The sequence below is a fragment of the Dicentrarchus labrax genome, unplaced genomic scaffold (genome assembly GCF_905237075.1).
Source record: "Dicentrarchus labrax unplaced genomic scaffold, dlabrax2021, whole genome shotgun sequence".
NCBI classification, from domain to species: Eukaryota; Metazoa; Chordata; class Actinopteri; family Moronidae; genus Dicentrarchus; species Dicentrarchus labrax.
In genome coordinates, this window is record NW_026136701.1 from 22980280 (window position 1) to 23007252 (window position 26973).

The 26973-nt window shown below is 40.3% G+C and overlaps 1 protein-coding gene across 2 annotated transcripts in view; it reads left to right on the forward strand.

Moving 5' to 3' along the window:
- Positions 1–9306: 9306 nt before the first annotated feature.
- Positions 9307–26973, forward strand: part of LOC127368023 (contactin-associated protein-like 4) — a 102821-nt gene continuing 85154 nt past the window's right edge. Inside the window, exon 1 of one of the 2 annotated variants that reach the window (XM_051408440.1) lies at positions 9307–9561. In XM_051408440.1, the coding sequence (XP_051264400.1) occupies positions 9477–9561 (85 nt within the window). In that variant the 5' untranslated portion in view covers positions 9307–9476. The remainder of the gene's footprint in view (positions 9562–26973) is intronic. The other variant, XM_051408433.1, reaches the window with a different exon arrangement.

Genomic DNA, 26973 nt, shown 5'->3' on the forward strand with positions numbered 1-26973 from the left:
AAATATATTCAAAATGGTATTTCGTGTGTTTAATTAACAGAATAACAGACTTTAATTGATCTCAGGCTGCGAAAACAGGATGGAAATCATGTTATTCAAAAAAATATTAGTATGTTTTAATTAAATTAGTGTGTTTTTGATATAGTGTTATTTGTGTAAAACAAGTATTTTTGTTGTGACACAGTTAAGTATCTGACACTAAAAGTCTTCTAGTTGGGGTGGCTGCAGGAATGTTTTTCAGATCAACTGTAAGTATCAAGGACAAGGTTACTCAAACACACATTATTACATTATGATTGGCCTTGTGAAGTCTATGCTGTTACAGCCCGGCTCTTAGACTGACACAAAATCAGACAACATAACAATAAAGTAATTTATTTACAACAAACTAATCAAAAGAAACCAACACGTAGATGGGAGGAATCTGTAATGTCAGTAGAGTAAGGACCCAGGTGTGTCCCACGCCGCTGGTTTAACCTCCCAGAAGGTCTGCAGCCCTGGAGTCAGAAAGCACAGCAACACCAGAGCGAACCAAACAGAGAGGCTGCCACAATGGTGCACACACACACACACACACACACACACACACACACACACACACACACACACACACACACACACATCGTTGCCCTCTCCAGCCTCTACCTTTGATGTTTGTTGATAAGGCTGCAGGGCCAAGCGACCGCCTTTCTGTGAGGTTTCTGAAGGTCATAAACATGAAGGTATATGTATGTGAAATACCAGCATACACACACACTGACACACACACACACACACCTACACACTGACACACACACACACCTACACACACTCCACCAGCATGAAAATCAGGCAATCTGCAGGGAACATCACAATCCATTTGTTTGTTTCCAGTTTCAGGTTAGGGAATAAATGTCCACTTTCTGTGGATAAAAAGCGATAAACAAGAAAAAGATAAGTTTTCTGATTAAGCTGACTAAGTACATTACGATCAGACTCCAGCCTCTATCCCTGCTCTACCTCCCAACTATAAGGACAAATCCACTGGGAGCCGTTACATTTCTTATGTGACAAGGGGCTGTTTATGCTTTATGAGCTATTTCTAGAAAGTGCAGGAAAAATGCAGTTTTGCCCTATAGACCTATAGACATTACATAACTCAGTGCTGTTTGGCTTAAATGGTTCTTTAATGTACAGCAGACAGAAGGGAAACCTACTTATCTCAACCCTTTCTACCCACAATACATTGCCTAAGTGTACAGTACACAGAAGAGCTGACTGCTCTCTGAAACTGGTTGATTTCTCTCCCACTCTTCTGGCTTCCAGAAGCTTGATCTCTGCTCTGCTCTCAAAGAAACTCTGAGTGTCTTTTCTGTTTCAGCCAACTGGCCGGCCGGTCGGGCAGCAGGCCTCCAACAGCCCGCAGCTGCTGCTGTGAATATAAAGTAGAGTCAGAGTGCATCGATCACCAGATTGTGGACAAAGAGACGTGGCAGCGGCTCAGGAACAACTCACGGCATTCAGCAGCAAACTCACTCGTCATGTCAGAGACCTTTAATGCTTCAGTTTACTCCATTATCTACTAATGACAGTTCCACTGACAGCTCACTGTGGCTTTGACCCCCCTACAATACACACTGCTGAATGATTTTACTGCTTTCACTCAGGGAATTTAGACTAAAGGTCACATCAGAAAGTGGCGCAGCAAAATTAATTTCACATCTTCACAAAATTCATACTTTACTTTTAGGACTAGTTGTTGAACTACTGTAGTTAGTGAACCACTGACAAACTAGCAAGCCTGTTAGCTCTTCTTCTTCTTCTGTACTGTGCAGTTTACTCCCGTGGCTTGCTCTCAGCATTGTACATCCTTTCGTTCAACGAAAAGTTTAATAGCTCAGTTGCTGAAGGGGACTGTCTGCAAACCTCTCCTCTTTAGTGGAGCATTTATACTCAGAGGAGGTCAAATAAAGTTGATGCTGCAACACTCCTACTAAGCTGTAATGGCTTCCTCCATTTTGGACTCTCCGGTTCTCTGTTCCGTCAAAGGTCAACATTTTTAGGATTGCTTCCTTGCTTGGTCAAGAGGTCAAACTCAGACCACGAGAATTAAACTTGACACAAAAAAGTGAGTGAATCCATTGATCGTGTGATTTTGCCACAAAGTTAAACCTTGCTACGACCGGACCGGAATTATTTGCTGTAAAATATCATCACAGTTTAAATCCAACTTCTTTTCATGCTGTATGTTAGAGGAATCTTTTATCTTGATTTACCTAAACAATCATGACAGATACGATTATTGACATTAACAGGATCAGATGAGACAATACAGTGAACTTACTTACATGGAAAGCTTATGCTTCTCATCAGTAGTAATCCAGAGAAGCGCACAGAATTACTCACAAATCCCGAGTCAATGTTTTCTCAAATATTCACACGTTGTTATTACATGAATATTCAGATCTCCCTTATTATGTATGAAAGAGCGTTCCCAAATTTGCTGTTGAAGGTGTTAATCGTGTGAAAATTAACTGAGAAAACTAAACTGAGACGCTCTAAATAGAGATTAAAGATGCAACCGAGATGAATTCATAATTAAAAATCACCCACATCACACTCTCATAATATCACTCACTTAGTTTCAGTGTTATTCACACTCAACACAGCCTCACTCTCCCTCTCGGCTCATTCTCATGCTGCTCTCCTTTCTGTGTCCATTCAGTGCCTGTTTAGCTGTTTTGGAAGTAACCATGGCAAAGATAAAAAAAAACACTATTGGGGACGATGTGGTGCAGAAGTAACATGTTGCTAATTCATAGGGATCACTGGTTCAAAATATAACAACAGCTTTGACTGGCTAACTTGGCAGGTCAGACACAGAAATTCCACCATAAATGTTTTTGACAGAAGAGGGCACATGGTTTAATAGTGAGGGTCCCTTTGAGAGTCGATGGCTGAGTGTTTAATCAAATAAAAGCACATTTGTATGGAGGTATATTTACAAAAAGGCTTGACAGAGCAGAAAACTCATTTGAGCGTTACTGTACTCAGTCTGCGAGTGAACCTTTGAGAGTGAAGAGGCACTTTTTGTAAGAGCAGAAATATATTTATGCATAAGGGACGGCAGAATCAGGTAAGAATAATCAAAGCTTTACCTGATCGATTTGACCTGGAAGAGAAGGGTCATCCTGTTAGACCTGTTAAAAATATGTTTTTAAAGTCTTTGTTAGAACTGTAATAGTATTATTAAGTCAATACTATCAGTACTTGTTATCAACAATTACCCTAATATAAGCATTTGTATTTGGTCTGACAAAAAGTGATATCAGTGCATTCCTTATGTGTTGTCAATTTGTTGGCAAATGATCTTGTTTTTGAGAGTCATTTTGAGAGTTTATAAGTAATTTGTAGCTCTTTATCATAGCGGCTGTGTTGGCTTCATGTTAATTTGTATTTCTAATGTATGTATTACTATCATTATTAGAACAATAATTAAAATCATTATAAGAAAACATTCATGAATGAGGCTCATTGAGCAGAATGCTGCCCTAAGAAATCTAATGAGTCTGATATGGGGTTGTTGGGCTTACTGTGATCTGATTGGACTCCATGTGATTCAAACTAAATATAATGGTACTGTAATAATAATAACATTATTTTGTGCTGTGGCTACATTCAGGCTTTCTTAGAATATGTGAAATGCAAATCGGACATATCGGTATGAATAAACTAGGCAACGGTAAGGAGATCAGTTTGATCGCCAGTATAAAGATACACCGACCAACTCCTCTAAAGTTTATTAACACAATATATCTCATATGTATATATATCCATCCAGAATCTCTGGCTATAGCCTGGAACATACTTTTATGTATAGATTGATGCAGATGTTAACAGCCAGTAGTTTCTCATCCTTAGAGATCTCAGTGTGACAAAAATGAAACAATCCATATCAGTGTTTTCCCAACCTGGGATACTGTAGATACTGAACGATCTACAGTGGGTCGCAAGGCCTTCTTGATTTTAAGGCGCGTAAGAAAACTTTGAAAATATACTTTACTACTTCTTGTAGCTACTGAGTTCACTTATTTAAGTTCATTGTACAGTTTTGAATATAATATGAAATATACATTGAATATGTCACTTAGCCCGGGGTCGTCAGTTTACTAAATGATAGAAAAAGAAAAAGGTTGGGAACCACTGACCTATATGAATGTTTCCACTCATGCTCTCAGTAGCATTATAGTCCACGCTGCTCTCTCCAATCTGACAAGATGAGACGTTACACTATCCAATAAATGAGCTCCTGTTTGACTGGCTAACGTCAGGGAGAGAAAAATTTCTGCCAATAAAAGCCAGTCTGCGCTTGTGAGGGAGGAAGACTGAGTGTTTACCGACAAGTCACTTCTTGGCCACAATCTACTCAGTTGTACTGCCTTCAGCTGTGCAGTATTCAATAATGCAGACGTCATATTGACGCTTAATGTATTTTTTCAACTTCAAATCTGGTCACATTTTACACAAATCTCTGTAAAAGCACAACTCAGTCAGAGAAAGTGAAAAGAGACATTTCGCTTTGAACTGAATTGCTTTTCCCACTTTTACCATAGTGGTCTAGTCTCGCTCTCGCCTGCCAAATGGTTTTATCAAACCTTGGGATACAACAAAAACAAATCTTCCCTTAAAAAGAAATAGCATCATTCTAGTTTTCGTCTAGTCGTGGTCATTCTGGTTCGTCAATAAAAATACAAAAACTGACATGATGTCTCAACTGGTTAAAAGCACATCACACCTTTCTGGACTTTTTATTTTCCATTTCCTCTTATGTCTCTAACTCTCCCGCTGAGTGTGTCGCTGTTTGTGTTTGACTCTGGTTGTATCATTACATTTCAAATCTTTCCTGCGACCAGAAGCCTGCTGTTTCCTCTTGGGTGTGTCTTTACGTATCTCAGGTCTACCCAGTTTTAAAATCTCTCACCCGTCTGATTTGAACATTAAGCAGCCAGCTGCTTTCTCCGTGTGAGGTGTGTCTGCAGGCCACCGGGGTGCGTGCGTGACGCTCACGCTGAGTGTGTGTGTGTCAGTGCACGGTGTGATCCCCTGTTTCTCGCAGACTCTGGCTGCAGTGTTATCTGATTCCCCCACTGTGTTTGCTCTCAACAGGTTTTTTATCATCTGATTCCCCTGCTGTCTATACTCTCAGTAGGTTTTCATTATCAGATTCCCCCGCTGACTCTCTCTGCTCGCTTTCCCCTCTCCTCCCGCTGAATGCAACCAAAATCCTCTCTCTCATAAATGTATTCAGTTAATATTCGGACCTGATCTGTTGAACATGACACCATAACCCCGTCTCCAGGCGGTTCTGTGTTACACAGATTGGTCTGAAACTCCTGCTGTGTATTGATTCGTTGGTGCTTTGACCCACCTGCTGTAATTATTACCAGTGCCACATTCACTCTTCACTTGTGTAAAGCCAGTAACCAAAGCTTCCATTGAAATATACTGCAGATCTGAACAGAAATGAAAGAAAGTCTGTTGCCATTAAACCATCGTAGTAGAAGAGATATGATAGATTGGGGAAGGTTACAGTCTCCTCAACGCTGAACACAGATATGATGTCTTTGTCTCTTCACTGGAGGCTTGAGTGATGTTTGATGACCAGTGTGTTGAGATTAAAACAAACTGAATAAATGAAGAAACGTTGGTGGCCATGAAAGGCCCTATCTAGAGCCAGTGTTTGATTTGTCAATTCTGGGCTACTGTAGAAACATGGTGGTTCAACATGGCGGACTTCATAGAACAGGATCTCCTCCCTCTGTAGATAGGTAATGAAAACACATAATTTTTATTTACCAGTGATTAATTACTAATGAAAACACTTAGTGTTAATTTTTCTGTTGTAGAAGCTCTTTGACTGAAGGATGATTTGCTGACCTAGGAAAGATAGTGTTTGGGAACTCTGTATACTTGCACTGCTATTCTGAGATCACAAGAGACAAATCTATGTTAAAGAACAATAACAATATTTGGAGGAGCACCTACTCTTGATACATTAATCGGCTGTGGCTCAGGAGCTGGAGTGGGTCCACCAATCAGAAGGTTGGTGGTTCAATCCCCTGGCTCCTCTGCGTGCATGTAAAAGTGTGTCCTTAAGCAAAAATACTGAACAATAAATTGCTCCTGATGCTGTGCTATTGTAGTGCGAATGTGACCTGTAGAGCTCTTTGAGTGGTCGAAGTACTAGAAAAGGGTTATATAAGTGCAGTTCAGTTAGAAAGCTGAATATTATAACAAGCATCTTGTACACTGCACATATACAGTATGAGACTGAGACTGAAATTAATTTTTAATACATAATTTGTCAGGAGACAGGAGGTCATGAGATATTTTGAGAAATAATTTGTGCTTTAACAATGAAAGAGGAGTTGAACGATGGCTTTTATGACCGCATCAGACAGGATATTACTGCATTTTCATTATTTTGTACCAGTAATTAGTCTGTGCTATATTTTAGTTTGTATGACAATTAAAAACCGCATAAATTACTAGCTACCCACTCACTTTTACAGAGTTATAATTACATACTTGATCTTGGTCTTGATTCAAAAATGTTCCCCTAAACCATGCTCTCAGTTTAGCAATAATTGTGGGTTATTAATTCGAGAACATGGTTTTCCACACCAATATTATTTCCTTCAGCATAGTCCCTCGGGGGTGGCTTGATAATCGGACTAAATTGCTATTTTGTCTCACTTCATTATTCACTTTAATATGAGTGGAGTGATGAGTAATCAGTAATTTGTGGTTTTAATCGCTTAAAAAACAAAAACAAAAGATGCCTGCAGCAGTTCGGAGGTCTGGACCAGGCTGCCCAGGGGACTCCGTGGAAGAAAATATTCCAAAATATGCCAAGCGCCCTCTTTGTATTAGCTCATAAATGCATTAAATAATTCACAGTCAGTGATTTTGAAAATTCTCGACTGAAAAAAGCAACTCTGTAAAAACAACAATTTTTGGTATGAGTAAAGAGTTTTTCACATTCACATGCTGGAAAACGTTGAAAAGTTTGTATTTGATAGTGGTTATGAAGACTGTTGTCAGGTGTTTATTCATTAAAATAAACAAGCTGTAACTTTGTCTTTCTTGCTGGGGCCATCATTTCAGTTTTCTCCACGGCTTTGCCTCGCAGTACTTGATGTTCCTCAGAAATTTATCTGAAAGCGAGAGAGAGAGACCATCAGACAGAAATAATGAAATCTTTGTGGTTCTCAACCTGTGGTCCGAGGAACCTCAGGGATCCTTCCAGGGGGTCCCGCAGAAAAATGGAAATATTTTAATTCCACTATTATTTTACTATCTAAAAGTAAGCCACAATGAGAGAATGTATAGGAATGATTATTCTGATATTATGGAATAACTAAATCTTATGGAGATCCCTGAGACTAAATCTTATCAAATACAGGTCTGATGTGTATCAATTTAGGGGGTCCTTGACACCAAAAAGGCTGAGAACCACTTGTGTACATAGAATAGATTTAACTCTATTGTCACATAAAATCCCCGTCCTCCTCCTCTGCTCCCTCAGTCGGGTTTGAGGAGACCTCTCTTGGAGCTGGAGAGGAGAGGTTGGCCGTCTCTCTCCTCCAGCAGCCGCCGGGCTTCTCTGCAGCCTCCCGTCGCTTCATCACGGACATGGGGACTACATAAAATCATACAACTTATAGTGAAATTTGTAGTACTAGGGGCAGTGGGCAGCCACCAACTCCAGATCTAAGCTAGTGCCACAGTCAAGGGCACTGGCTGTATAAATAAAGCTAATATACATGTTTTGATGGAGGGGGAAAGTGGAGCCTGCAGAGGAAACCCACACAGACTTGCTGTGAGGTGACAGTGGTCACCATCGTGCTATCCATGGTTAGAATTAAATAAATCATTGTATCCGAATAACAGTATCACTTATATTGTTAAAAATCTCTTTTCCCGTGTGCATGCAGGCTCCAACGAGCTGAAGAGGTTGTAAAACTTTCTAATTCTATTGAACGACTGAAGGATAGTTATACTGATGATGATCCACATTGGAAATTGCACAGCAAACAACTCTATTGACTCCCCTGGCTCTAAAGTGGGCTATTAAATTGTGTAATAGTGCGCAGGTAATTATTATCATTGTCTACTCACACTCCGGGATGCCAGAAGTTTCTCCTATCATGTTGCATAACTCGATTTCTTTCATCCTGATGCAGAGTTCGCATATCTCTTCTGCCTCGCCTGATGAGGCTGAACCAGGATCGTCTGCTGTACCACTGAAGACTCCCAGAGGTTGATAATCAGACACCGCCAAACAGCCCAGCGTCATCCAGGGCGTTTTAGCGTTGACCCACTGAGGGGTTGAGCTGTTGTGATCAACGCCGGCATTCCAGTTCTTAGAAGAGCCTGTAGTGGAACTGATGGGCAGAAAGATTTGCTGTTTTGGTTTAGGAATAAAAGGAGCCCAGATTTTCTTGTTTGCTGTTGTATTGTCGTGGATAGAAGGGAAATATCTGACAGCAGCCATTTTGCCCAGAGAGTGCATCGTGTTTGTTTAGATTCAAAGTGAAGAGCATCCCTAACAACTCTAGAACCAGGAAGGGTTGAAGCTTCAACAGCAAGATGCATCTTAGTATTACTAAATATTCGTGGTAAAGGTATAGTTTGACATTTTGGGAAACCTTTGCTTCCTTTCTAAGAGCTGAATGAGAAGATTGATACCACTCTTATGTTTGTAAATATAAAGCTACAGCCAGTAGCTGGTTAGCGTAGCTTAGCTGTCTGTTGGCCGGGTGCAGTGACTTCCTTCAGCCGGGTGCACCATGCTGTTCTTCAGTTCATATTTAACATAACACAGAAAGTGAAGTTTTAAATTAAAACAGGTCCCGCCACACAAAGTATTTCCGACATAGAGACTTGTTGGTACTAAATATTTCCAGGTGTAACTGTAACTAACTGAAACCAACAGACAAAATTAACCTTAGCTTCCTAATACATGACCCGTGTAGCCTACTATAATAATAATTTATATTATTATATTATTATTATTAGGCTACAGGGCGTGATTGTGTTGTGATAATGACTGATGTGAGGGATCACCTGCAGCTTGCCTGGCGGAATTTATTGGCCTTTTGGCTCAGTAGGCTCCAGTGATCAATAGGGCCTTAATTGACAGCAGCACACGCAGAGGAAGATGGGAAACTGGAGAACCAAGTTTGGCATTGCAGAGGATCTTGAAACCGTTTCAGGGACTGAAGGGGAGCTTTCGGAGGAGGAGGAGGTGCACTGAAGTTGAGCCGTGATCGTGTAGTAAAACCACCTCTCTCTCTCCCCCCCTCCTCTCCTCCTCCTCCTTTGCTCCCTCAGTCGGGTTTGAGGAGACCTCTCTTGGAGCTGGAGAGGAGAGGTTGGCCGTCTCTCTCCTCCAGCAGCCGTCGGGCTTCTCTGCAGCCTCCCGTCGCTTCATCATGGACATGGGGACTAAAAGAGTCGCTGGGATTATCGCTCAAGTCGTCCTGCTTCTGTCCAGCTCGTACGGGACAACCGGAGAAGGTGAGCAGGCTGTGCGCTTTTTTACTTTTCCCCGGAGGAGACTGAGCGAGTCCGGGCAGCGCAGACCCGGAGAGGCGGCTTTAGAAACGGGGATTTATCCTTCTGTCCCCTGGAAAAACAGTGGATTTCACGATATTACAGTTGTTTGTATCACCTGCTCACTGTATCAGTCTGGGAAAGTGCAGGGCTTTCTGTCTTTTGAGTGCGGTGGGGATTTTGCGCGTATCGGTTGCGCATCAGCGCTCTGTTGTTAAAGAGAAATAGGGAGAGTTGAGGCGATTTGATGTGAATGATGACTGAAGTTTGTCGTTATTAAAATTATTTAATATAAATAATTATTAAATTACATTTTTTTCTTACAATAACGTTCAAGCAGAATGTTTCTTCTGTGATTTCTACAACTTTTATGTGCCCATCTCTTATTTCATTTATTTGACTATATTTTAGTCAACTGTTTTCTGACTCTCAGGCTCACTGTGATCGTGATTCCCATTGAAAAGCTTTGCATTGTAGGATGCTGCTGCACAGAGAGGGTTTCTGATTCACAGAGCTCAATGTTTGGCAGTACAAAGGTCTCAGCTGTGTGTGCATCATTGCTCAAAGCCAGTTCATCCACTGTGCGCATAAAACAAGGGCATCTCTTCCCTTTCTGGTTAATCTGGTGATCAGAGCAGAATGATGAGCATCCCGGGATGGAGGCACGTTTGTGCTCACACACTCCAGAGAGAACCCGGGGTGCGAAGTGTGAAGGACTCTGTGTGTGTGTGTGTGTGTGTGTGTGTGTGTGTGTGTGTGTGTGTGTGTGTGTGTGTGTGTGTGAGAGAGAGAGAGAGAAAGAGAGGGAGGGAGAGAGGGAGACAAGTGTTGTATGCAGTCAGGTTGGAGAGGTGGGTTTGGGACTGAGAGGTTGCAGGTTGGATTGTGTGAGTCTTTTTCTTCCTCTGAGTGCCATTGAGTCATCAGCACTGGGCAGTTTCCAGGTCTGAAGCTGTGTCAGTGTGTGAATGTGAAGTGGGGCGTTGCTGATATCCTGCTTGAGATGGGAGGAGAGAGAGAGAGAGAGAGAGAGAGAGAGAGAGAGAGAGAGAGAGAAAGGGTTGGAGAGAGGCAAGAGGAAGGGAGGCGAGAGAGAGAGGGCAGTGATATATGCCACTATGTAATGAAACAGATGGCAGAAAAAAATCCTCCATCCCTCAACTGTTTTATTCTCGTCTTCTAAAACACAATGATCTCTTGTTGTCTGTTTTTTTTCCCCTCATTTACTGTTCTTTATTTCAACCAGTTTGCCTGTTTTCTTGGCTTTCTTGTTTTTCTTAACTGCTTCTTTTACTCTCTTTAAGACTTTCTTTATATGTTCTGCCTTTCTTTAGTATTTTTTGGTTTTTAACCTCTCCACAGTTCCTGTACTGCAGACTCATAGAAATGTGTATAAAAGGTGATGGGATGGTGTAGAGCGTGGAGTCTTTTTGATGGGTGGTGATTTTCCAGCGTCAGAACCTCATTAAAAGGAAACTAAAGGGTGGAAGAATCCCGATATTTCACTTTAGAGAGATACCTGAAGCAACATGCAGCATAATAATGCAAGGGCTGTGTTTGGGGGTCTGAGGCTGTGCAGTTGGTGTTACGACAGTCGGCTGTAGGAGAGTGAGACAGCGAGAGAGATTGCGTCCTCTACAGACGGACAGATGAAGGAGGGAAAGAGAGGATGAGTAAGGAGGAAAGAGGAGTGTAGTAGGTTCCTCAGCTGTCCTTCCTCTGTTTCTCCTCCATGAAAGAAACATCTACAGCCTCACCTAAATATTTTATTCTCTTCTATTTTCTATCTATCTGTGATGCCCACAGCTCTTTTCTGTCTGTCTTCCTGTCTTCTTTGTCCTCCCAACACACGTGTCCCTATTCCTATACCTGCCGTCTTCCTCTTTCTTCTCTTCTACCTGGCTCTCTGCCCACCTGCTGTCATCAATCAGAGAGCTGCTCCTGTGTTGCTCGCTCCTTCTTCTCAGTTCTTCTTCATCTCCATCCTCCTCCTTCCTTTCTAGTCTCCCGGTGTCATGCCTGCTTCCCTGAATCTTTCTCCCTCTTCTCTCACCTGCTGCTCACTTCCGTCTCGCGCTGTAGTTTCATAGTTTTCATCTGAAGGTGTTATAGTTTGCATCTTTGAATCTTTCTTTTCTCGGCTGGTTACTGTATGATATTGTTCAATAGTGTCTTGTATCAACGGGAATAATGAGAATAATGAAGGTGTCATTTGTCCTAGGATGTGATTGGGTGTGGATGTGGATTCAGGTTGAGGAAGAAAAAACATATTAACATTTTTATTAAATACTTGGTAAACAGGATTATGCGTCTGACTAGAAATGGGAATCCAGCTTTTGGTACATGACAGTTTTTGATACTTGGGGCTGACTGAAAAAAGTATTGATGTTTTATATCCAGCCTGAAGGCTTAAACGTGCTTCTCAGAGCCGCATGCCATTGCTCTGAGACATTCACATGGCTGTTTGTTTCATACTTTTATTTTTTTTCTTTTGTGTGTTTCATGCCCGGCTATGGACAGGAGTTAACTGAATCAACTAATCAGCTTCCTTGACACACAGGTCCCCATGATGTGTTGGTGGGATTTGGACAGCAAGTCCTCCAACAACAAATGCGACATGAACGGCACATGCCAAAGCAGCCGCCACTCTCCTATTTCCAGTGTCGCTGCACCAGAAAAAAAGTGCCCTGCATGTACATCTCAGCTCCAGTGGCAACGTTTTTGCTTCTGTGACAGCTCCCTCTCCCACCACCTACTCACTTCTTGCTATTGCTTTTGTGTATAACAATGGATGAGGAGAGATTAGTTGTTAAGATGGAAAAATATCCTAAACTATACAACCCACAACCCTCCCATTAGAAAGACAATGGCATGGCCTGGCAAGCCATATCTCTGGGGATTTGCTGAGTTTAAATAGTGGTTTCCCCACATGATTTAAAAGAACAGTTGGCCTTCAGAGGTGAAACATTTCAGGTTACATCCCACTAAATGGGAAAACTATATCGCTGTCTGTTGTACCAATATTGGGTAGTAATAGCAAAGGATTATTTGTCATTGGCAGCAAGATGCTTAGGGGTGGCTCTTGCCAGTGTTGTAGACTTGCAGTGGTGTCTTTAAGCCTTTAGTCCTCATGGTTACAATAATATACAAGTTTACAGGTTTGGAACAATCAGCTGTCTCCTGTGGTCCAGCCACAACACTGAAAGATCAGTATTTAGTACTTCAATCCGGTATCACGCCAAAGGGTGTATACCATTTGTCCACCGTGGGAGTGTTACACTTTGACTTGCCTACACGCAGCAGTGTCACGTTTTCACCACGTGCTCATTCTGTGTTTAAGTTAGCAATAATTATTGTGCAACATTCAGCTACACTTTCAAAATAAAGCAACAAAACTACTTGGTGAGGAAAAGATCCTAAATTAGTTATATTATGTACCTCATATAAGTTAAGTACTTTATACTACATAACATAAACATCACCTTCCTGGGTTCTTTAGTGAGTCTGGGCCTGAATGTTTAATTTAAGGCTGATACTATTGTATTTTTTTTATTTTGGTGTTTTGGTTTATTTTCTAGTTGCAATCACTCTTATTTTTCCTCTTTAGTTTTGGTTTGTCTTTCTTTGTCTTGGCCATTCTCTCTCTCTTTCCTCTGTCTATCTCTCTGTTTATCTCGCCCGGCCTGACCCAGCAGTACACTCATCATACACGGACCATAAAGCACAGCAGCCCAATAAGTTAGGACTGCAGAAGTGGAGGGATCCCAGCCGCAGGTTTCAGACTCAGCCTCACATTTTCTTCCTCCCTGCAGACAGTTCACTGTTCATTATGGAGATGGTAGTAACAAAGTAGAAATACATATTTTAACAGCCACAGATGGCGCTCCAATGACTTGTTAGCTGCAGCAGTGAATGAGTCACTAGTGATGAGATTCAAGGAAGTCAGTGCGTGAAACAGCTGCCCCGTAGGGCCATAAAGTCACTGTGCGTTTAATCGCCTTCCGATATTACAACATGAAAGAGTCGGTGTGTGTTTAGCAGCTCAGAGAGTGGCAGCCAAATGACTGAAATGTAAATGAAAACATGCCTTTTAGCTGCCAGAAATAGTAATTTGCTGTTTTACTCATTTGTGCTGCAGGTTAGTTTAGGTATCAAAGAAAAAAAGTGAGATGTTTTTTACGCTTCTTTTCTCGGAGGAAAAAAATACAGAATGATTCCTCAAAGGTTTGATACCATATAGTCGGCCATGTAGCTTTACATGAATGTTTTTTTAAAGATAGGATAGCGGGAAAGCTCCTCCTTTCCAAATACTTAAAGTGTCCTTAAGCCTAAAAACTACAAGCATGTAATGCCGAATGTAATGCAATATAATGTAGAAACAAGTGCACGCCTGTTCTTTTGTGGTGGTGAATATACTGGGAAATACAAGACCTTCCCAGAATGCAGAATGTGGGAAGTACATTTGTCACTGACTAATTATCGGAGAGATCTATGAGATCTTTTCCGGAGGCTTTGACCTCTGTAGGGTTCACCAAGTTAAGTGTAAGCCTTTTTTAAAGACCTTTTTAATGCTGCATAGGATGTAATTTACAATCATCCTGGCAAGTATGAAAAAATGGTGAAAAACGACAGCCAGATAACTTGTATTATATGACAGAATATATGGAATCAAATTAGTCTTGAATACAGCAATGTTTAGCAGACCTCCTTTAATAATAATAAAAACACCATAAGAGGTTTCTTTCATTACTCTTCACACAGCGCAGAGAGAAGCTGGTAGAGACCATTTCTTCTTTTTTTACTGTTTATTGGTTCGCTGCTGTGCCTCTAATTGTGCCCTCAGAAAGTCTTATGACTTGTTTTGTTCTGATTTATTTCATGGTTCCTCTCAGCACTGCAGTACTTTGAATCTATGTCTGTATTAATTACTGGATTTAATTAGCTTTGCTGTATTGTTGGGGCTTTTCTCAGATGCCTTCAGAAATCCTTCAGATTCTTTGATTAGTTTGCTTTTCCGCCTTTGGATTCAAACCACCTCTGAAGATATAATCTTGGAATGTCACAAACATGTCAGCCTGGGGGACTTTTGTTGTTTAGTTGTGTTACAAAAAGTGTTTCTTTCATACTCTTCAATGGAAATGATATCACTGTACAGTTAAGTTCGGAGTGCCTTTTTCATTTTCCTTGATCTTTTACTTTTTGTTGATTAGGATATAAACTGAAACAGAAGAAAATGTGACAGGAATACTTCTGGACTTATGAGGACCCTCACTCACATTATGCATCCTTAAGCCACTAACCACACATACTTTAAAGTCTAAATTTAACTATAAAACCAAGTCCTAGAGGATATAACGTGAAAAAAGTTGTATGAAGCCTATAAAGCATGTATTATGTAAAGTCAGTGCCCTTGATTAAGGCACTGGCTCAGATCTGGAGCTGGTCCCCTGGCGCTGCATGGTGGCTGCCCACTGCACATTGTACTTAGGATAGGTCAAATGCCTACGGGGGATTAATAAAGGACAACTTAACTTAACTTAACATTTGTGGCATCTGATAAATTACCTCACGTGATATCACTAGATAAAAAGCAAGTACTATAGATAGAATGAAGTACAATCATCTTTCAACTAGAAACAGACTGTCACTGTTTGTCGCTTTAACACACGATTCTCCAACTGCTAGATGTTCTTTGTATTGTATATATATGTTGCTTTCTTCACTGGAGGTTTAAACTAATTAGATGGGCCTATACTGTGTTTTAGACAGGACAGGCAATCATAAAGTTCTTGTAAACTCAGGAAGAGGTAGCTGCCTGGAGTGAAAAGAGAAGCTTCTGACCTGCTGCTAAACACAGTGAAATCTCTTTTTCACTGTTTCTGCTTCATCAGGTTCAGGCTGTAAATGATCAAATTTAAATTCCTGCTTAAAGATAAAGAGAAGTCTAAAGTCATCCACTTTATTTCCCACGATGCCTGTCAAGATGTTGCTTCCAGTAGAGAAAAAGTTAGACTGTAGAGTATCAGAACAATGTCTCAGTGTGCTGTTCCTGGTTGTTTAATAAGGCCTCTGAAAAGGCACTTTTGGCTCTAAGATCGGTCTCTCACGTCTTCTATGTTGAATTTGTATGATTGCTGAACGTTAAAACGGCAACTCTTCAGAGAAGCTCTTATTGTTAGGAGCTACACCACAACCTGACTACACCTACTGATGTTTTTGATTACTGAATCATTTCAGTAAAGCCCTTTTACATTTGACCATGCAGCAAAGAAACATTGCATTTAGCAATGTTTAAGTGTTTTTTGATATATTCTATAAAGTTATAGCAAATAGAAATGGTGAGAAGATTAACAGTGGACCAAAACAGTAAAGCTGGGTAACCAAAACAAGGTAAAAGAGGCTAAAATGCTCAATGTAGCTGAGAGGAAGTGCAGAGTCAGGTGATAATTATCTGTGAGTTCAGCTCGTAGTAATTTATTGTTAGAATAATTGTTTTGTGCAGCCTTAAGGCCGGTTCTTTTTTCCTCTTCAGTTCTGTGTGTTGTGCACCAAACTGTACCCAGGGAAAAACAATTTATTCAGTTCATCGATCTTCACAGTGATACAACATTGTTCTATAGCCATTACATGATGCCATCAAATTTAATTTGATAATTAAATAATGAGGTTACTATCCCCCACATAATGTTTGTAAGTACCTCAGGGGTAATTCAATTAAACAGATGTACATAGAAACTTTTATTGAGAGAGGAAGTTCCAGGATGGATCGATAAGGAGATTTGTGTGCTCCCCGTGAGAAAGAAAGCAAGAATGAGATGAGAGGAAATGAAACTTTAATGGGGGGAAATGGGTCACTGCAGCTGGGAAAAGAAAAACAAACACACACATAAAATATAAAAATGTCCAAAAAATGCTTCACGTTGGAAATAGCAACGAACTGTCAAAGACGTGGAAGGACTGTGGATGGAGGCTTTGTTTGCAGCCTGCTTTACTACAAGGTTAATAACGGTTGTGATGCCTTGAATTTAGCTGAATTGAGGATAAATCAATAATCAACAAATTAACAGGGACCTCTTCTAAGGTGAAGGATGAGCGGATAAATAGTCTTTAGATGATAGAAATACATTTTTAGAACATTTAAGAAAGTAAATTGCAGTTCATGGTTTGTATTTAAAGGACAGATGAATGGAAAGTAATCAGAAGTTGCAGAGTGCCAAATTAAAACCTTATCACCTTTATGGAACAGCTTTTGGACCCAGTGGAGTATCTGCCATTTAAAAGCCATATCCAAAGTCAAACAAAGCAAACCACAGCTTCCTGAAACCAATAAGTTGTCCTTGAGCCATCTATTCCCCAAAGAGCCCACCTATAGTACATCATTCACTTAATAATTATCCACGCCGACTTTTCTCTCCACATTTCATTTGTTTCCGTACTCTGCCACTGCCAGGGGCAAGATCGGCTAAAGCTGTTTATCAGAGTGAATTGAAGGAGCAGAAATACATCCTGAGAGGTTTGATATTTGTGTTTCTTCACTCACAATAATTCAGCATATGAGCAGCAGGCCTAAATCACCTCTGTAAGTGGTGCTGCTTTTCATCCCTATTAAATAAAGGCGCTGTATATTCAGTTTATCTGCTGTAATGCTCCTATCAGATGTGGTCATTTCGAGAAGTGACAAATCAAAACTGAACAGTTAAACATCTCTCCCAAACTAACAATACGGGAGTGTCGTTTACACTTGAAACAGTGAACATCCCTATGTTTTGTCTTGGTCCTCCACTCCGTCCTCTCTGTTTCTCTGCTGGTTGCACAACAGCTTGCAAATCTCAATTACAGTATGGTAGGACAAGTGGACTTTGGCTACACCTGTGAGCCTTCACAGGACAACAGGACTATTGCCTGTATCTGGCATCTGTTCGGACATAAGTCAATCTGTCTTTCACACAAGGTCTTATCTTATTTTTAATGTTGTTTTATTGCTTGAATACCTTTGAAATATATAAAAAATAAACTAACTTTGTTTTTGTTTGGCCGTTGTTGTGCATGTTGTGACCTAACTAAAGGTCATTCTCCGCCTACACTGGTAGCATCCTGTCATTTGCATAAATTAGGCCTACAGTGCATTAATAATAGCCAAATAATCAGACTGACTTGTGTTTCACTATAGCCAAATAATCAGACTGACTTGTGTTTCACTATCTGAACTGATGAAAAAAGTCTTGGACAGAGATACAGAAGTCTGAAACCAGGCTACTTATGTACTACATGTCAGCGTGTCTTGTCTGAGCCATTAACACTATCTGAAATGAAACCCCGCCGTGCTGCTCTGATGCTTCAGCACACTTTAATTTCTGTAGTTTTACTCCTATCTTGTTTGTTAGACTTCAGTATCTTCAGCTAATGGCTACACCCACAGTCTCCACCCCTTGGTTTGCCATTTGCTCCTAGTGATAGAGGAGAAAATGGCTGTAGTTTACTAGTCCATTACCACACAGAAAGCATTAGGTGTTCTGCATTGACTGGTATGTCTATAGAGAGAGTGATAACGCATAGGGAGCTTTACTGTTACTAAACATGGACATAACATTAAGAATGGTTTAGAGCAGTCACCCCATCCAGGTGAAAGATGTCACATATTATAAATACAATCCTCCTAATGATCAGTTTTTAGCCCCTGATGGAATTTAGTGTTTTTAGTTCAGTAACGCACTACAATGTAATGATTATGATCTATTCACAGAGGTTAGAAAGTAGGGCTGAATTTGGATGCAGTTTTCAAACTGCAAGAGCTGTGCTATTAATTACAATATACATAATAATTATCATTGTCTTAACAAGCTGTAGCAAGTGCTGGTCACACCGGATTTCACCGGCTATGAAGACAACTGTCTGCCGTCAACTGTAGTTAATCAAAGCTGCAGTAGGTTAGTTTTCTAAAAAAAAACTTTTTCTTATATTTGCTTTCACTGTATCCTGACAGTAAACAGATCATTTGTGAAAAAATGTCTCCTCCTTGTGCTCCTAATGGTATTTGCAAGAAATCCACTGCGGTTGAATGAAAACAACCAAATAGAGAAAATAAAGAGAGTTGATTGTGGAGTCTCATTCCCAGGACATGTACACGACGCCCTGGGAACGATATTTATATATGTATATATGTATATATATTTTTATAAAAGTTACTTCAGCTTTAAAGGTAATTCTTGGCTGTTCTGCTTAATATGCTCTTTGTTTGCCAATGTCAGTACTAGGCTTATTTACATTTGGCCAAAGAAGAAACACCAAACATCTGTGTTGTTTGGAAAAAAAATAGAAGTAGGCTGGATCTTAAAAGAAAGACCACAAGGAGGACCACAGCAATCCGCAACTGCATTACTTTGTCAGATTATATTAATGTATGAACAAGCCTGTAGTCAAATTCTTATAAAATAATTACAATTTAAATAGCGATCACAACATCAGTCAGAAACATCAGATAAGATATTTTCCTTAAATCATTCAGCACTTTTAAAGGGTTTCATTTTCACAGTTATCATCTTCAAGTATATTTTCTTTCTCTCTCTCTGTCTCATCAGTCTTCCCTGAGGTTTTTATCTCCCCTCTGAGCTGATTCAGAGCCACTGGAGTGTGTGCTATAATCATAGCCTAATGACAGATAATCTCAAGAACACTAAATGACTTTAATCCTAGCCTAATGACAGATAATACCACTGCACTCCTACAGTGTGTGTGTATGCTGGTTTGCATTTTCGCCCTCGTCCCTGGGCGTTTAAGAGATGGTGACTCACTGGTTCCTCTGAGTCACCACATTTCCCAGTGAAACTAACAACTAATGAAATTTAAACTTTGTGGTTAGTTTACTTTCTGCCTGCGGAGAGGAACAGAGTCCTGGCTGAAACTCACATTTTAAAAGCTGTGTGTTAGAGTCAGGTTTTGAGGAAGTTGAAATTAAATTACAATTAGGCAGGTTCTGACCACTCGTCCTGTGATTAAACTTTATGAGGTCCAACATGATGGACAGGTAATCGTATTTACTTTGCCTTGAACTTGGCAATCGTTGTTTCAGCTAATTAGACTGTAAGATCAGCATGGTTTGCTTATTCACATGCTCGATTTTGAAGGAACGGTTTGAATATTCAGCTGCTGCAGGCTGTGGAGGGATTTAAAATGAGTTACATTAAATTATTGAGGTGCTGGAGGCTGAATTCAGGGGTGTTATTACTCACACAATGAAGGCTATTGGTGCCTTAAGAAGCAGTTGGTTATTTAAGCTGTGGAAGCTCCAGGGGAATATTAGGAGTGTTTGATTAAATCTCTGAGCTCATGAAGTATCCCTCATGTGTTCCAGGATTAAGGATGGGGTGTAAACTGGAACTCACGTGTGGCAAAGCCTTGTTTCTTGGGAATTTATTGCTTTTCAGAAAACTGGTCATTTACTCTGAGAAGAAGAAAGCCGTTGCAGTTCAGTGTGAATATGGCGAAATTCCCAGCGAACCTTCCCGGTCCTTTATGAGTCATGAGAGGGCAGCATCAGTGAGAGCCATGATGAGGAAAAAGGAAAGCAGCTGAGGATAAATCCCATTCATATTTCTTCTTTAGTGTCATTTATGGAAATGTGTGCGGGCAAAGTGGAGCCATGAATGGGATCTGATGAAGTCAAGGTTACAGAACAAACGTGGAGCCACCAGTCATGAATCTGGATTTATGAACCCAGGAACAGGTAGTTAAAGCGAGGAGCTGACAGAGGACTGCTGTCCATCCATTTGATATTAGGACCTGCTGGACTGCTGTTTTTGTTCAAGGCCGTCTCCAGAAGAAGTCTGGCTCCCCCCAAAAAATGAAGCCATTTATCAAATGGTGCTGTCATCATTGAAGATGACATGTCGTTGCTTCAAATATCAGCTTTCATCTGCTGAGGTCATGATACTCCGTCACTCTGAGACAGTAGACTCAAACAACAAATGGATTTTACTCTTACAACTCTATTTGCACCAGCAGATACATTAGTTATGACTGCCGTAATTGGATATTTTACTGGGGACATTAAACTTACCAACTGTAACTGCATTAGTCACCAAGGTCGCCATGGTCTTTCAGTCTCTATTACAGCAGGCATTATTCTTTGAGTAGACAGATTGTCCACACAGAGAACAGTCTTTGCTGCATTTGGTGCAATACACAATATATTATCCTTAAGAAAGACATATAGTCAGAATAAAGAGATTATGAAGAACCTGTGCAGTAATCAGCTGCTCCAACAGTAGTGGCAAACTTTCACTTTGGAAAAACACTGAATGCAAAACACACAACAAGTCTTTAGTTGATGAACAGCACCTCTGTCTAGATTCCCTGGGTGTGCAGAGAGCCAAGATGTTTGCATTCCAGGCGATTAATTAAATAATCTAGAATACCTGAATTTGTATTTATTGATCTTTTACTAATATAACTCGTCTGTGATGATTCAGTGTAACTCTTGATTGATTATGTGAGTAGTATTACACAGAACATCACTTGGCAGATGGCCAGGTGGTCCAGTTTTTTCTTTATTTCTAGCTATTGTCATAACAATTTTCTAACTAATATGTAAAATTCAAATAACGTCACCTAACATAGTCAGCAGATTAGAACTTGCATTGCAGTGATGTCAGATTTGTGTATATTTTTCTGGACTAAGTTGAACAATCATACGTTGTGAAAGCTCGTAAATATGTCTGTCCCCCATACCCAGGCAGTTAAACTCTAATGTTCCCCGGATGGATTTGGCAGATGAAACCGGATTTTCTCAACAGCATTTGACCTCATCCACTTAAGACAGAGTCCACCTTGTACTACCCTCATCACTGTCACTGTAAACCCTGCAGCTGACAACTTCGTCAGCCTCACATTTTGCACCATAAAGCAGATTCATACTATAGCATTGCAGACCTGCTCCATCAGCCCAACACATCCTCCAGGGAAACTTCCCTTTTTCACTCATCATGCATTGTTCAGTAATTCAGCATTAGTAATACCTTATATAAACTGTAATCCCCTAGGGGATTAATAAAGTATATCTTCATCTTCTTATTCTAATACATTTGCTAGCCTGGTCATTACCTGCTTCTCACTGTGCTCCCTGCTGTACATGTTAATGGCAGTCATCAGTGAGCAAACCAGTGTATCTTCATCACTTCATATGTCACAGTTCAGGCTCTAAGGTGTCCTCTTTACACATTGAGATAGATGTTGATCACAGTTTAACATTCTCTCTGTTGTGTATTTTTATGAACCCGGTGACCACAGCTCTGCAGACTGCTGCTTTGTGGCGACTGCTGATGAGAAGAAGCAGGTCAGTTTGTATTAGAGGGGAGGACAGAGCTGAGTCAGTGGCCATTAAAGATGGAAGGGTAAGGCTGAATTTCAACACAAGACAGAGCTTAATCCGAGCTCAGCACTAAGGTGAAACAGAGGAGGAAGGAGTAGGATGGACAGTGTGAGAGAGAAGGAAAGAAGATGAGGAAGAGCAATAAAAAGTATGAGAGGATAAACTTTAGGGGTCAGAATCTGCAGAAGGTCTGGTAAGAGTATTCCCTCTGTGTTTCTCACAACTGCAGTGACATTTTCTACTGCTTTTCCCATTTTATCCCTCACTGACTTTGCTGCATGTGTGTACGGGCCACCATCTGCTTTCTGGATGCGCCGCCTCACATATTTTAGATGATTTGACTTCATAAGACGTAGCAGGAGGCAGATGAGGAGGAGGAGGAAGAGGAGGATGACAGAGAGGACAGCAGGTATGAAGGAAAGTGAGGCGCGTAGACTGGGACAGAAATGAGCGAGAGAGGAAGGAAACGAGGTGAGGAAAGCGGGGAAAAGGCTGAAGATAGAGTGGAAAGAAAATGGGATGAAGAGTATAAGGGTGAGGAGGAATGAGGAAGAATGTCTAGCTAATAGTTTCCCCTGTCTGTTTCTTTGCTGTGACATTCTCAACTGCCTCTACAATTTCACCCCTGCTGGCTTTTAAGGGAGTGTGAGTGTTCAGCTCTCATTTTTGCAGCGCCCCAAGAGTACTGACTTTCTGCAAGACTGCACTGGTATAAATATTAATGCCAAGCCAAAAAAGTGAAAGCTTAAGGAGCTGTTTTACGCTGTTGGTTGGATCTGTTCGTGTCAGTGTCAGTACTACCTTAAACAATTATGGTGGAATAAGCTTCAGTTTTTATCATGCCCAATTAAATCTGGTAGACATAACTTTACAATGTCATCTACAAAAGCCCTGAATTCTTTCCATCAGATTAGTATGAGTAATAATCTGCGCTATTCAACATTAACAATGGATTAAATGATATTTTTTTTGTGATTAATTCACAGAGAATTATCATCCAACTCTCAGCTCTATGGAACATTTTTGTGTCTTTTAGCTCATTGTTTTGGGTCACTCTCATCACTCTCATCAACCTTGTTGTCCAGACAGAACTGTAAAAGCTCTAAAAACCTACAATACACTACCAACCCGGCGCCAAGCAGCAGACTGCTAAACAGCGTGATGACTCCCTCAGTGGTTTGGTGGATGCTAGAATAGAGCTACAAAGAGAGCCGTCAGGTTGCCAGAAACACAGCTCCCAGTGAACTTAACATTGCTCTGTGTCTGTTGGATGTAGAAAATAGGCGGCTGTTCCAAGTGTGTAGGAGAAACTACTGTTGCAGTGAAACTAAAGAAAAATACAAAAGGTCATATCTAGAGCGAGTGTTTGATTAGTCTGTTCTGGGCTACTGTAGAAACATGGCGGTTCAACATGGGGGACTCTGTAGAAAGGGACTCATTCTAAGGTAACGAAAATATGATTCTTATTTTCAGGTGATTGTGAAAATGAATGAAAACATTGCTATGAATATTATATTCCATTTCTGCCAATAGATCCTCCTAAATGTTACACACTGGACCTTTATAGTAGAAACTGTTTAAACTTGAAACAACATAATAACTATGAATATAAGGGATGATAAGTGGAAAACTGCAGTTTCGATCGTAATGCTATGGTTTAAACATTGAACAAATTACGTGTTTCCCAATCATACCTAATTACAAAAGATAAACCCTAGTATTAACCCTCAACCCTATCGAAAACAAATCTCTGCTCACCTGAATGCGTGACAGATGAATCAGAGGAAGGTGCAACTTGAAAACAATGAGAGACTCCTGCACACTGTCACGCTTACTGATGAAAAAAATATTGATTTGGTCTATACAACCTTCATCAGGTATATCTAATCCTAAACACTAAAATAAGGTATTGATATTACATTGGCAGTGTCAAATCACCCCTTATTTACTATATAGTGCATCATATTTACTTTCCACCAATTTATTGAGTGTCTAAATTAGTATGAAGAGTAATCAACCCTACTGTTACTTCAGAAATTCCTACAGTGCAGCAAAGTAAGTAGTGACGATGGCCTGATAACATATAAGGTAACAATCCCACAACCTCAGTTTACTGCTTACTGTAAGTGTCTATTATAAGAAGTAGTGAATGAGTGAACGTGAATGTTGGAGTGATTTCGGACGCAGCTTTTTTATTTTATTTCTGAGCTATAAAGTTGGGTCACATATGAAACTGAATTCTCAGAGCAGTCTGATGCAGGTCTTCAGGGAGCAGGGAGTGGCTGCAGGAGCTTTTCAGGTCTTGATCAGTCATATCACAACACTATGATAAATGCTAACCCAGAGAAACAAATAACAAATTGAATTCCTGTGAAGTGCATTATCAACTCAGTGATAAAATTGACCTCAAGCTTCAGCAAAAGATCAAATTAAAGGCAGACAGAGAACAAATGTGTCTGGTCTGAGTGCATCTTTGGTGTGAAGAGTGTGGTTTGTCACTTTATGTGTTATCTGGTGTGAAGATTCTGTCCTAAAAAAGCCCTCAGTCTGGTCGATACAAGATTTTCAGACTGTAACTGGAAACTATGATCTCCGTGGACTAAAGTTTTTATTCCATCAGACTTTTTCAAGAAAAATCTGTTCAGAGGGATGGGAAGACACTCTGACAGGAGATATTCACCACCATAATCCTACATTTCTGACCGCTGCCCTAATTGGAGTCTGTCAGGGTTTTTACCCCAGCTACCCCCAATTACACTGTCGCATGAAGGTTTAGTCGTTCAGTACAAGTTCTGTTTGTCTCCTCAACTTTTGGAAAGGACAGAAACTTGTCTCTTAGTTAGTTAAATAAATCTTTGGATCCTTTGTGTTTCCAGCCTCAGGAAAGCTGAGTTGAGAGTGTGAGAGGCAAGAGAAGATGGAGAACATCACATTATCTGCAGAGAAGTTTTTTTTTTTAGGCACACTTATCTTCTAATGTGTCCTGCGGGGGGATGGCTGTAAAGTAAAACTAAGTAGATGCTGTGACTGCAGTTCCTGTTGTGGTTTAGTGAAGGTGTAAAGAGGCTGCACACACACAGGGAGCGATCCCCACAGATGCCTTTGGTCACGACATCCAATTTCTCTCCTCTGGAGCTCATATAAAATGTGTGTTATTGCAGAGCCAGTGCAGTGAGGTTTTGTGGTCTCGGTGGACCAGCTGTTAGAGTGAATGTGTAAAGGGTTTCAGGTTACAGGAAACATGTTTCCCATCACTTTAACTATTTATCCCAGAGATCTCTTCTTCTTGCCCACCGTGCTCTCTAGTGGAGCACAACTGTGGTTTTATCAATTAGTGATGTATGAAAAGCCTTTAAATAAACCAGATAAAGAAGTGCAGTATTTCCATGTGTTGATTTGATGGTTAATGGACTGGTTAAGCCTAAGCAGATACAACAAGAGTGGGTCAACCTACAGAGTATCTGCTCTTTGTTAGGGTGAATGAAAGATTTAAAGGTATGTTAGGTTAGCGACAGACAATAGTGATGTCTGTGAGAGGGCCAGGTAAATTTATGACAGACTGATGTAGCCTTGTGCTGATTTTATATCGATGATTGAAGGGATGATCGACGATTGTTTTTTCCCTGCACCGATATTGACTCACAAGTCTGTATCTTAACACTTCGCTCAATAGAGACTGAGGACTTTCTCCTAGCTGTTGTTGTTAAACAAGAGTTTAATCCAAAGGCTTTAGGGTGGTGATGTGGAAGTTATGTGCTTGTTAACACTGTTGTACCATATAAACATTGTTAGGGACATCCATTCTCTATATTTTAAGAAGCTCTCTCCATGTTACAAACTGATTCAACATACCTCCAGTGTGTTTCACCTTCCGCTATTCAAGCAACTACCTTGCATTTAAGGCGACTTTGATTAATTTACTAAACATGTTTTGAAATAATCTCTAGAATCAATAAAATTATTTCCAGAATCTGCACCCTACTGTGCACTGAGAGATGTTTCTGGTTGACTGGCAGTCCACCTGCTGAGCCCTGTTAATCAGCACGAGTGGATTTTAAATCCTCAATTACAAACCAGTTTTCCATGGATCTGGCACCCCGCATCTCCTTTCTCGATATGCCTTCTCAACACAGCTTTGAGCTGCGCTCAGTAACGTCATGGATATGATTTGGATTGTGATATTAAAGATGAGAATAATGTTAAACGGAATGGAAGATCCTCCCTTTCAGGTGGTCTTTGTGCATTTGTTTGGTCAACACCAAACTGACCTGCTAACAAAACTCAACCAAATTCCTCTAGAATTCGCACCAAACAGGTTAACTGTGAAAGCACATTTGGTCAAGCTTATTTTATAGGGATAAACATTATTCAACATATGTGTATCATCTTGTTTTCAAGGGGCTCAGAACCTTAAGATCAGGAAAAGACCACAGTGTTGTGATGTGATTCCCACAAATACCAGACAATACTGTCTGTAGTCTTACACCATAATATAAGTATTATTTTGATGTATTGCTCAACTTTGCACTTTGAAAAATATTTGAGCAGTGGATTGCCTACTGTCCCTATAAAAAGACAAAGGGTACAGTATGCTGCTCTGGCACTCATTTGCATAAAATAGTTTGTAGTATAAGCTCTTCTACTGGTGCAATGCAGAGTTTTCAGTTTTATGAATCCCCAGTGTCCATTTCAGTGTTTCATTTTTTAAATAAATTAGATTTGCAGAGGTGCCTGGATGATGTGAATATCCTTGTGCCATGGATTTTATTTGAATGACAGAACAAAATTAAATTTTGTGCCAAACAGATTTTCTTTCTCCATGTAGACTTGTTGGTCTACTGCTCTCTATTAAGAAACATTTACAGGCAAATGTATTCAAATTATTTACTTAGAGCAGCTGGTGAATTAGTAGATATTTCATTATACATATCTCCTCCTGGAGCCATTAGTATGAGCGATGTAGCCTCCAGCACTCCTTCTAAATCTGCCTAATTCTGCCATTTTAATTT